We start from the raw sequence: 13450 nt of genomic DNA, 5'->3' as shown, positions 1-13450 counted from the left end.
CATAACCAAATTTCTCAAAATGGTGTCTGTTCTTACTACATCCGTGGCCTCATCTCCTGAACAATCTTCCACCCTCTCTGCTATGGCTGCCGCCCCACCATTTTTCCAGAAGGCCTCACTCAAGCTCTACGATGTTGCCAAACCCAAACCCTAATTAATGTCAACTTTTCATGCATAACTGTTTTGTTCATCTCATACCCCCAGGGCCTGGCACACCAGAGACGTTCAGTATATATCTGTTGAATAAATATTTTAAGTTCTAGCACTCAGGGCAGGAGGCATTATTCTAGCAGTATTTCTCTGAGCATTTTCTTTGTTCACAGTTCTTCGATCTCTGCAAACCCACCATCGTGACTGCATGTGAAATCTGAGGAAAAATGTTCTTTGAGCAATCGAAAAGACAATGGTGGTTATGCATGGCAAGATAAGATAAAAAATCCTCGAGATCAAAAACCTTGATTGGCTGTCTAATACAACCCACACGCCACACAAACATCGTCAGTCAGCTGTAGGGAATAGTCTGGAAATGCACTAGATTACATCAGGTCTGGGAGATAGTGGATGGTAGAGCTGAGGCTAGACCCCAGTTGTCCAGCCAGGGCTGTTGACAACATGCACATACCCGACGATGACATCCTGGGGACAGACCTCTAGGACCGGAGAATAGCCCAAACACTGCATTTGCAGTTACTGAGCATTTTCTTTGGCTGCTTGGATTTCAAACTTCATCAAACTTCAATTCTGTATGGAAATGGAATTCCAAATATGGAATCAGCCAGGTGCCATCCACAAAACAAAAGCTGGGCAAAAGATCTAAATTTGGTTCTCTGGTGTCATTTGTTGGAACTTTTTCATCTCAAGATTTTGCTGTTAAGCTGAGCAGCAACGGGTTGTCTCCAGACCTGCAGGAAAGAGCTTCGATTCTGCTTTCGCTTCACTCTACTCTCTCTGTGTGACCTTAGGCACATTACCACAGATTTCATTCTCCCATTCATTCTTCTACTCCGTTGTTCACTTAATAGCCCTCTCTTGAGCACTTTGTATTTGCAGGGCATCGTGTTGGGTGCAACGAGGTGTGAGATGCCGTCTAGTCCTCAACAAACTTTTAAAAGAAATGAGAGAGGGGAAAAGCGATTTGTACACTTTAGGAGGTAAATGAGCATGTAATCCAAAGATCTGCAGGAAAAGAGTGAAGCAGAAAGGAGAGGAAATCTTAAGAAAGAAGGAAAAACTACACCCTGAAATTTATTCATCCTAAATTATTTATCGTGTTGGTGCCGTACCTGAATGTGATCAATGAAATTTTTTTTAATGTTTTATTTATTTATTCATGAGAATCAGAGAGAGAGAGAGGCAGAGGCAGAGGGAGAAGCAGGCTCCCCGCCTAGCAGGGAGCCCAATTTGGGACTCGATCCCAGGACCCTGGGACCATGACCTGAGCCGAAGGTGGATGCTTAACCATCTGAGCCATCCAGGTGCCCCAAGTGATCACTGAAATCTTTAACTATGGCATGACAGAAAAAGCATGAGAAGACCGGGTCCCATGTGGTCGCACACTTACTCTGCATCCTTTAGGCCAGTCCCTTAACCCCTTCCATAAAACATGGTTAATAATAAACTATTTTACAAGATTGCTATAATGTATGTAAAGTGGTCTTTTCATACAAGCACGTTCATGTACTATTTCATACTGTATCTTGCTTTCCCATAGGCTACTGTTAGAACCAGCTTCCAAAGATTCTGCTAACTACAAGTCAGGGACTACACTCAGAGGATAATCTAGGTTGAGTTTCAGGAGACTATGGATTCGTTTTTCATTTATTATCTACCAGTCTATGCACCTCTGTCCTCCCATCTGAAAAATAAAAGTAATAATGCTTATGCTAACAGGCTCATGAGGTTGACATGAAAATCAAGAAAAGCAGTGTTTGGAATGCTTTAAAAGGGAATAAAACTGCTAAGTATTAAGGAACAAAAAGAAAATCATCTGCCCTTAAAAAGAGAAGTGTTTTACTTCTGGGTCTACTCATTTTCCTTGGAATGCCAACCCCATGAAATAGTGCCATTAACATTTTGATTGGCCATCCTTTCTTGAATCTCTTTATGCCTATAAAACCCCTCACACACCCCGTCCACACACATACATAGTATTTCATGTGAATAGACTTTCACAACCTGTGGTTTGTTTTTTTAAACAATATTTGGTTTATTTATTTAGTTAGTTAGTTAGTTAGTTAGTTAGTTAGTTAGTTAGTTTGTTAGTCACCATACAGTACATCATTACTTTCTGATGTGGTGTTCCATGATTCATTGTTTGAGTATAACACCCCAAGCTCCATGTGCTACGTGCCCTCCTTAATACCCATCACCGGGCTCACCCCCCACTCCCTCCCCTCCAAGACCCTCAGTTTGATTCCCAGAGTCCATAGTCTCTCATGGTTCATCTCCCCCTCTGACTTCTTCCCCTTCATTTTTCCCTTCTTTCTCCTAATGTCCTCCATGTTATTCCTTATGTTCCACAAATAAGTGAAACCATATGAGAATTGACTTTCTCTGCTTGACTTATTTCACTTAGCATAATCCCCTCCAGTTCCATCCATGCTGATGCAAAAGCTGCATGTTCATCCTTTCTGATGGCTGAGTAATATTCCATTGTATAAATGGACCACATCTTTATCCATTCGTCTGTTGAAGGACATCTCAGCTCTTTCCACAGTTTGGCTGTTGTGGATGTTGCTGCTATGAACATTGGGGTCCATGCACCCCTTCTTTTCACTACATCTGTATCTTTGGGGTAAATACCCAATAGTGCAATTGCTGGGACATAGGGTAGCTCTATTTTTAGCTTTTTGAAGAACCTCCTCACTGTTTTCCAAAGTGTCCAAACACAGTCACCTTCCTTCAACTTTGACTCCTCACCAAAGCATTTTTCAACAGTTAATTCAAGCTGTATCTCATTTTTTGAGCCCCTCTTAAAAACTCCTTCTACAAGGTGGAATTTCTCCTTAGCCCCCGGACCCCATAAATGCCTCAGTCACAGCACCCAATGCTTATGGCACTTCCTTGCCCCCCAGCTATGACTATCTTCGTAAAAGTGGGGACCATGTTTTATCCCCACTTCATATCACTGGCATTTAGTAAGTACCTGGTACGCTATAGGCACTGAAGAGATAATCAAGAAATGAGTGAAGGAACAAACGAATGAATGAATGAATGAGTGAACTGTTACCTAAACTGTATACACACAAAAATTTTAAATGGTCTCTTTCTAAATTAGGAGGCCAATCATAAAATTGTTTTCATTATGTATGTCTCAATTATCTGTGTAGACCTCATTAAAGCATATATAATTTTAAATTACACATATAGTCAAATCCAAAATATAATGCTTGCAAAGGTTCAATGATACATTAATTGAGAATAATTTCTTATGATTCAAAATCTTTTTTTTTTTTGCATGATTCCATTTATATGAGGTATCTTATGTAGTCAAACTCAGAAATAAAGAGTATGATGGTGGTTGCCAGGGTCTTGGGGGAAAGGAAAATGGGGAGTTGCTGCACAAAGGGTATGAAGTTTTAGTTTTGCAAAATGAGTTAATTGTAGAGATCCACTGTACAACATTATACCTATAGTTAACAACACTGTACTGTGCACTTAAAAATGTGTTAAGAGGGGGCACCTGGGTGGCTCAGTAGGGTAAGTGTCTGCCTTTGGCTCAGATCATGATCTTGGAGTCCAGGACTGAGCCTAGAGTCAGCCTCCATGTTCCGCCGAGAGTCGGCTTCTCCCTCTCCCTCTGCTTGTGCGCTCTCTCTCTGTCAAATAAATAAATAAAATATTTTAAAAAATGTGTTAAGAGGATAGATCTCACGTTAAGTGCTCTTACTACAATAAAAGAGAAGCTGTCACCACATAACATATAATTAGATTATTCCATTTACTCAAAGCTTTACATCACTTCCTTTGATGTTCAGTAATCTGCTAAACTACAGTAGACAAATTTCCTTTTTTAATCTCATTTTCCTTTGTTTAGCTCCTTGTTATACTTGATAAAGAAGCTCAAAATTTAAAAAAATTAAAAATAAATCTAAAGCCCCCAGGTGAATCAGGAGAAATTATAGAGCCATAGGATTTAGTCAACCCTTAAAAGCCTGTCTCAAATGTCACCTCCTCTGCAAAGTATTCCCTAAATCCCAAGGCAGGATAAATCTCCTTCCTCTCTGTTCTTATAGCTCTGTGGCTGTGGGTTATGTTAACATTTATTACATTTCGAACTCAGCAACGTACTACATTTCTAACTCAACAAAGGGAAGAAATATGTCATGGCTAGCTTTGTATCCGAGCCTAGCATGCCTGGCATACAGTAGGTGTTCAGTAAATATTCGATTGCTGAGTGAAGGTAAACACTTTTAGAGGTGCTTGGAAACTATGTTATTTTGTATACAAAGTAGCATCCTTCAGTTGATTAAGTAGCAACTGAAACTGATGAACACATTAAGAGAAGACAGTGGCTGATCGCTAATTAGAGGTCTGCTCTAATAGTCCTTGCATTTGTTTGGTTACTAAGCACAAATTTTTTTGGAAAAATTCACAAGTGATTTTTGAAGTCACTGACATTATCCTTTTAATATATTTTCCCTTGGGTTTTTGCCAACCCCACCCCCACCAACAATCTTGAGGAATCTACTGATGTGTTTCTCATTTTAATTCCTACAGTACTTGTCAGGTTAAAGCATTTTATAATTCTGATTTTCTGTTCCACGAAGCTGTCTAAATATTCATGGTTAGCTTTTTGATTCAAAGTCTTGTCAAAGAATATAGTGAATCGAAGTTATTAGAGATTTCATGTGTTAAGTTTGAGAACAGTTGTCCTAGTGAGATTATAATATGTATTGCTGATATCACTGCTACTTCATTCTTCTCCAGGATACAATATGCCAGCTCAGATTAGCTGGGCGTTTTATAAGGAAGAATAAATGTGCAGCAATTCTAAAATTTTAATTTGTACAGAATCACCTATGAATCATGTTAAAATACAGATTCTGATTAAATCTGTCCCGGTGGGGTCTAAAGTTCTGAATTTCTAAAATGCATCCTGAGGTTGTCAATTTTCTTGGTCCATGGACTGCCCTTTGAGAGGTAAGGCAATAAAGAATGAGAAAAGGTAATTGCTGTCAACTTCATTTCCAATGACAATCTCCCAAGTCTTAGATCACTATGAACTTAACCACTGCCAATTGAGATGCCAGTTATTGAACTTGTTTTATGAAAAGCAGGATACTTATTATCAGTTCGTCCACCCTTTTTGTTTCTTGAATGGTTTCTATGGAGAACTAATTTAAAATGAGAAAATCTTACTAAATTTAATTTTGAGATATTATCACCTTTGCTGCCAGAGAAAACATTCCATCCACTCAAGCATATACTCCAAGATATTAAATTCAATGGAAGAATAAGTAAAAAATATATCATGTTCTACATGCAGCACAAACTCCAGAGACTGAGCTCAATACTGGCATTCCAGCTCACAAGAACACACAGATGAACTACCTCAAAGGGAAAACTCCCCCTGCCTAAAGGGAAAGCAAACGCTACTTAAAAAGATCTTACCGAATCCATAGATCGATGTGGGGAGAACAGACACCTGAACAAAAGTGAGTCTTCTGATTCATCGACATGGTATATCTCTCCATTTTTTAAGGTCTTTTTTGATTTCTCTCAGTTTTGTAGTTTGCACTATACTGATCTTCTACATATTTTATAAAAGTTATTGCTAAGTATTTCATGTTTGGGGATGCTATAATAAATGACTTTCTACAATTTTAGTATCTAATTGTCATTGCTAATATATCAAAGATGCAATTACAGTTTTCTCTTGGCCTTGTATCCTATGACCCTGCTAAGCTCATTTATTAGTTCTTTAGCTTTTTAATACACTCTCTTGATTGGTCTGGCAAGAGCCTTGCTTATTTAATTGTTTTTCTTTCATAGAATAAGGATTTGTTGTTTTTAAAAAATGTTCTCAATTATTTCTCTATTTTCTATTTCATTGATTTCTGCTCTTGTTTTACTATTTCCTTCTACTTACTTTGTATTTAATTTCGTCCCTTTTTTTCTGGCTTCTTAAGGTGGAAGCCTAGATCGTTGATTTGAGACCTTTCATTTTTCTACTATAACATTTAAAACTCTAACTTTTCCTCTAATCACTACTTGAGCTGCATCCACAATTTTTAATATGCTTTGTTTTTATTTTCATTCAGTTTGAAATAATTTATAACTGCCCTTGTAATTTCTTCTTTGATCCATGGATTATTTGCACATTTGTGGCTTACTTTCCAAATGTTTAAGCATTTTTCAGAAGTTTTTCTCTTATTTCTTTCTATCTTAATTCCTCTCTGAAAAGAATGTTTATTTGAGTAGAATATTCTATGAATGTCAATTAGGTCAAGTTGCTTGACAGTGTTACTTTAGTCCCCTTCGTTTTTGATGCATGTATTTTGGAACTCTGTTATTGGATTTATACATATTTATTATCGTTTTGTCTGCTGGATGAATTAATTTTCCCCATTATTGTTATGAAATGACACACTTTATCCCTGACAGTCTTCATTCTGAAGTCATCTTTGACTCATATTAACATATCCACACCAGCTTTCTTATATGTAGTATTTGCATGGTATATATTTTCTCATCTTTTACTTTTAATGTATGTCTTTATAATTAAAGTGTGCTTCTTATATATAGCATACCATTGAGTCTTGATTTTTATCCAATTTAAGAATACTCACCTTCCAACTGCAAAAATTAACTTTTATGTTTATGTAAAAATTAACTTTTCTGTATTAGTATCATTTTCCTTCCACCTGAAAAATTTTCTTCAACATTCCCTGTAATGAAAGTATACAGGCAACTAATTTTCTCAGGTTTTGTCTCTGAGAAAGTTTCTTCTTACCTTAATTTTTGAAGAATTTTTTGCTGGTTATATAATTCTGGGTTAATACAGTTTTCTTTTGGCACTTTAAATGTGGCTTATACAGTTTATGACCCAGAGTCTGCTCTCATTTTTACCTTTTTTTTTTCTTGAGATTTTATTCATTTTTTGACAGAGAGAGAGAGAGACAGTGAGAGAGGGAACACAAGCAGGGGGAGTGGGAGAGGGAGAAGCAGGCTTTCCGCCGAGCAGGGAGCCCGATGCGGGGCTCGATCCCAGGACCCTGGGACGATCACCTGAGCTGAAGGCAGATGCTTAACAACTGAGCCACCCAGGCGCCCCTCTCATTCTTATCTTGTAACTGGTCTTTAGAAATGTATGATTTGTCAGTATGGGATTGAGTATATGAAAGTGTGGATATGTGGGTGTTTATCCTTGTTTAGATTTATTGAGCTTCTTGAATCTGGGATTTATAGTTTTTGTCAAATTTCGAATTTTTTTAGGCATTATGTCTTTAACTATTTTTTTCTATCCCTCATGCAACTGTAATACCTTCTTGGACTCCAATTATAAGTATGCCAGACTCTGATACCGTCTCATAGGTCACTAAGGCTCTGTTTATTTTTTTCCCAATGGTTTTTCTCTATTTCATTTTGGCTAATTTTATAGCTATGTCTTCAATCTCACTAATCTTTACTTCTGCAGTATCTAATCTGCTCTTAATCCTATCCAGTGAAATTTTCATTTCAGATATTTTATTTTTGATCTCTGGAAGTTCTATTTTTAATCTTTCCCTTCTCTTCTCATTATGTTATGTCTTCCTTTATGTGCTTCATATACTTACCATTTCTGTTCTAACAATATTATCTACCGATTTCATCATTTGGGGGTCTATTTTTCTTGACAATTTTTCTTGTTGTCATGGGTCACATTTCCTGCTTCTTTGAATATTTAGTAATTTTTTTTTTCATCAGGTGCTGGACTTTGTCATTATGAGGTGCTGAGTATCTGGACTTTGCTGCCTTCCATTAAAGATCGGTGGTCTTTGTCTTAAAGATAGTAGACCAGTTTGATCCCTTGAATCAAACAAAAACAAGCTTTGTTTTAAGCTTTGCTAGAATGGTGCTAGGGTAGACTTCATTCAAAAGACAGTTCAGCTCTACTACTAAAGCGTCATCACTCTGAGATCTCCATCATATGTCTCATATGATCACTAAGGAGTTTTCACTTTGCCTGGCCAGTTGAAACATCTCCCTGTCCTGTGTGAACTCTGGGAATTCTTCTGCTTATGACACCCCTGGCTTTCTTTGCCTTGTAGTTTCATGCTATACTTGTGTGGCCTAATACTTAGCCAAGATCCAAGAGGACCCCCGTACAGATTCCTGGAAGTCTTCTTATGTGTAACTCTCCTTTTTCCAGAACTCTGACCCACAACTTCCAGCCATCACAGCTTCCCTGAACATTGATCTCCACCTTCAACTCTGTAAGGCCACCCATGTTTTGGGAGGGCTCCCTTCCCAGTCTGGAATTTGCCTTTGGGTGAAAGCTGAGACATGTAGAGCTTGTTTCTCTTCTCTCAAAGATCACATTATTCTGCTTGTTTCTAATATCTAAACACAGTTGTGTTATATATTTTGTCCAGTTTTCAAATTATTTGTGGGGGGGATTATCTCTGGTCACTGATATTTCATCATGGCCAAGAGTGGAAGTTTGAAGTCATTTTTCATGAATGACATTGTAAGACTAGGCAATGTGTTTAAAAGCCCAGATGATATAGTGTGCCACAATATTGAGGTGAGGGGAATACTATCCATTTCTGTGAGGAATAATTGCGGCTTTACTCCGTAAGGACTGAAGGGAAGGCAGTACCACACTATGATCTCAGTGTTTCCACCTTTGGGATGGAGCAAAGAACACCACTCTGTTCTGGACAGCATTCTTCTGAAGAGGCAACAGAGACATTTATGGCAGAGCATAAGGAGTGAATGATAAAGCTTCAGAAGCTGGTATTTGGGCAGCTCCTTGGCAGAAGAATAGCAGTAAACAGCACTTAAGGCAGAAAATACTTGATGAGTCTTTTGGGATATTCTTGCAATATAGGGAGGAATGACCTGCAAAATGACTGATTTATTTTTTATGGAAAATTAGATCTCTAAACTTTCATTTCCAAAGCCATAGTACATTGTCTTTTCAGTCTAGAAACAATGGAAAAAAATATAATTCTCAATACGTAAATATTCTGTCAAAAATAGTTATTGAGACTTTATGGTGTACAAAGGAAAAGTTCCTGTCATGGAAGGCCTCCAAGACACCTGAAGGAAAGACAACTACATTGGGCCAATAATTATAAGAATATGTTCAAGGTGTAATGAGTGCACAAAGAAGAAGAAGCATTTACTGCTGTTTGGATGACAGCCAAACATATACAGTTCAAAACAGTTTTCATCAAAGCATTCCTGAATTCAAAAGAGGCTAACCCAGCTGGAAGAAATGAAGTCAATTCAGTTTTCCCAATGAAGTATGTATAAACAATGGTCTACTCATTTTTAGTCTTTGGTGCAGTACTTGATCTTTCTCCAGTGTGAAAGACATACCAGTGAAGGGTCTCCCAGTCTGATCAGCACAAGAGGGATGATATTAATAGAACTATTTCAATGTTGGGGCGCCTGGGTGGCTCAGTCGTTAAGCATCTGCCTTCGGCTCAGGTCATGGTCCCAGGGTCCTGGGATCGAGCCCCGCATCAGGCTCCCTGCTCGGCGGGAAGCCTGCTTCTCCCTCTCCCACTCCCCCTGCTTGTGTTCCTTCTCTCGTTATGTCTCCCCCTGTCAAATAAATAAATAAAATCTTAAAAAAAAAAAAAAAAAGAACTATTTCAATGCTGTGCTTGGTTATTGAACTACTCTGTCTCTGGATCACAAACTTCTCATAATTTTAAACACAAAGTTTTAAATAAACAGAGACCCTCAAGGAAATGCAGTCAACAATTAAAATGGAAAACAAAGCCATTTGTAATTATAACACATTTTAAAGAAAACCCTAGGAAGTACAGAACTGAGCTCATTGGAAAAGATCAACTCAAATCGCCTGATATTAACCATTTGAAGAAATCAAGCAAGTTTTCATATAGCCATTCTCTAGGCTCTACTCTTCCTTACACATCCCACAGCACCTCTATTCCTTATGGCAATGTAGCATTAAAAACTCCACAGCAAACCAGTTTGCAATGTAGACTGTTCCCTGAAAGCCAATCCCCCACAACACATAGGAGTGAGAATGTGTGTGTGCGTGCGCGCGCGTGTGTGTGTGAGGAGATCTAGAAATGGAGGTTGCTGCTTTTATTTACTCAGCAGGTTCTGAACTATATATCTGTTAAATATGTTCATTGCAATGGGAATTCCAAAGCACATTGTTAATTCCCTCCCTAAATAATGGTTTCCTTCATATGAAAGAGCAGCACTCAGCAGCAAAAAAGAATGTATTGCTTATAATGAAGTGGGAGCACACTGATGGAAGCTGGAAATGCCCCTCAGGCCACAAAATACAAAGCCTTGGCTCTTCTTACCTCTTACAGCTCCAACTCAACTCTGTGTTGCCCATAATTGTGCTCCGCAGCACAGCCTGCCCTAAATAAACCTATGACAACTTGGAAGGTCAGCAGTTTTCCAGGGAACAAGGAAATCTGCTGCTAAGGATTATCTCGCCAGCAACAGAGTAAGTTCCAGTGCCCAACTAACTAAAAAATTTAATTAAAAACTGAGTAATTAGGTGTCCACATGCGGAGACTAAGGGAAGTCTGCAGGAAGGTGAGTTTTCTTCCATCATGCCTCTAGAGGACTTTTTTTTTTAACATGCCCAAAATAGAAAAGGCAAATCAGAATACATATGCTTTAAATAGATGAAGCTCTTATTACAGATGAAGGAAAACTGTTTCAGCAGTGTCTGAGTGACTTCTCCATTTCTTTTAGGATGTCAAGATACAATCCATGTAAGTCCTATAGTAACTGAGTCTCTCCTGTATTCCTTTATCTTGTCTTCAGCAAAGATAAACATTCTTCTAAAAATTAAAAAAAAAATTATGTATGTATTATGTTAAGTGAAAGAACTCAGCCTTAGATGGGTACATATTGTATCATTCCATTTATGTGACATTTTGGAAAAGGCAAAAATGTAGGCACAGAGAACAGATAAATGGTTGCCCAGGGCTCAGGGTGGAGGGAGCGTCGTCTGAATACAAAGGGGCAGCTTAAAGGTATTCTTCAGGATATGAACATTTTTCTGGATCTTGTCTGTGGTGATGGTTACAAGAATTCAGGCATGCGTTAAAAACTCACAAAACCGTATACCGAAAAAATGAACTTTGCTGGATAGAAATGTTTGAATTGGTTTAGAAATTACTTGAGTGCCTATTTTGTACCATGCAACAATGAGACTCTCCTTGTTATCATGATGCTGGGTTTTCAGCCTCTCATCTACGGTCTTAATCAGTGCCATTGTAGCCTTCTTACTTGAGCATCATTAAAATTCTTATCTCCAGCATCATTACAACATTGTTACTTCCGTGTCACCTAAGCATTCTAAGCTGCTTGCCCAAGTAATATAACTCAGACTGGAGTAATTGATGGTGGGCGTGAAGCACTCAATTCTCCCATTTCCCTAACTTTCACTTTGTGTCTCTAGCTCTGGGCAATATTTTTTAATACACAAGTACCAAGATCCATAACTAACAAGATAAATAATGAACGGGATATTTTTGTTACACCATCAAGGTGTGCCTCGCCACAAATTCTCTTAATGCTTCCCTCCCTCTCTTCCTTCTTTAAAAGAATAACCAGAAATTGTAAGAAAATTTTACTAGTTGCACATTTTTGAAAGGCGGTTTGTTCTGTAACCGGGTATCAATGATGTCATGACATAAAACCTGGACGTTCGTTATGCCAAGTGAAATGAGAAAGACAGAAACTGTATGTTATCACTTGTATGTGGAATCGATTGTTTTTAAAAGCCAATCTCACAAAAATGAAGAACAGAATGGTAGTTGCCTGGGGTTTGGGGTGGGGGCTGGGGAATGGAGAGGTGTCGGTCAAAAGTACAAACTTGCAGTTAGAAGAGGAATACATTCTGAGGATTTGCTGTACAACGCGCTGACTGTAGTTAATCATACCGCACTGTATACTTGAAATTTGTTCAGAGCAGATCTTATGCACTGTCACACTCACACACACAAGAAGTTACTTGAGGTGGTGGATGCGCTAATTGTCTTGACTTTGGTAAATCACTCCACCATGTGTATGTATATCAAATCACCACACCATGCGTTTTAAATATAAACAATTCCATTTGTCCATTATTCCTTTAAAAAGTTGGAAAAAAATAAAATCAGCTTTTCGAGGTAAAAAAGAAAGAAAATGATGCTATGAACAAAGGCTTCAAAGAAGACTGTCGTGTATGGCTCTCGTCCTGGTTCTCTGGTTTCCTTACCCCCTTTGTCATTTGCAAGTCACTAAAGAACCCCAGTCTGGTCCCTGTATGAAGACATACAATTGCCGTATAGTGTTGTCTTCAAACCCAGCGTCAGATTCAGAGGGGGAAAGGCGTCCCCCTTGAGGTGACTGTGGATTCACATGTCCACACTCTTTCTAGCGCCTCCGCCTGAAAACCCTTCCTGGGTAAACTTTTTCTGTGTTGCTGTATTTCCGGGAACAGGAGCAACTGTGCCATCTCTGCCATTTACATGTCGAGCCCTTTAAATTCTGTACTAGTAGCAAATCCCTGAGGTAAACCTTAGGAGGAGAAACTCTCCTGTGGTGGTGTGTCCGAGGGCCTGTCACCAAGGATCTCTGGACACTTACCATAACTGGCTCAATGTCTGCCTCTTTACCCTTGAGAAAGCTGTATTCCCACCTCTCCCCGTTTGCCTTCCTTCCATCCCCTGCTCTCTTGTCCTTGTCCAGCAGGTGACTCCATTCATTGCCTACACCAGAGACTGAACTTTCCTTGAAGGCGTTGCTGTTCTGAATTCCATCTTCCAGTTTCCTATTCCCTGCCATGGGTTAAGTCCCTGCGTCTAAGAGTTGCTTACTTTTCCCAGTGTACACTGATGGGAAGTGAATCCCAGTGTTCTTCCAGACCCTCAGTCATCATCTCCAAAGGAAGCATCTTCTTCAATAATTTCTTGGGTTTCCTTTCAGAAACTTCCCGAATAGGAGCAGATTAATGGTATTGTCTTGTGCTTTGCATTTTGCTTAAAATGTACTTACTGATCTATATATCTCAAAATATCTATATCCATTTTATTCTTTTTAACAGCAGCATACTTGGTATATACCACAACTTATTAATCAGACCTATATAGATTTAATTTCAGTTGTCTTCTTTTTTTTTGCTGTGGTTGCCATCATAAACCAGGGTGCAATGAACAGCCTTGTACTTGTATTTTTGCAAACACATGCAAATATAATTTTAGAAAAATTTTCGCAGTGGAACCGATGTCTGGGTTAACAATTTCAGTTGATTCAC

At 38.6% G+C, this 13450-nt stretch overlaps 1 protein-coding gene across 1 annotated transcript in view; it reads right to left on the bottom strand.

Annotated features, from left to right (window-relative positions):
* Window positions 1–3741: 3741 nt before the first annotated feature.
* AKAP7 (A-kinase anchoring protein 7) overlaps window positions 3742–13450 on the bottom strand; it is a 161905-nt gene continuing 152196 nt past the window's right edge. The window contains exon 8 of the mRNA XM_073893938.1: window positions 3742–3818. Coding sequence (XP_073750039.1) covers window positions 3757–3818 — 62 coding nt within the window. The 3' untranslated portion in view covers window positions 3742–3756. The remainder of the gene's footprint in view (window positions 3819–13450) is intronic.

This window comes from Callorhinus ursinus, unplaced genomic scaffold, assembly GCF_003265705.2.
Source record: "Callorhinus ursinus isolate GAN/ISIS: 27379988/994484 unplaced genomic scaffold, GSC_fseal_2.0 scaffold6, whole genome shotgun sequence".
In the NCBI taxonomy this organism is placed as follows: Eukaryota; Metazoa; Chordata; class Mammalia; order Carnivora; family Otariidae; genus Callorhinus; species Callorhinus ursinus.
This window is presented reverse-complemented; position numbering and strand designations above follow the sequence as displayed.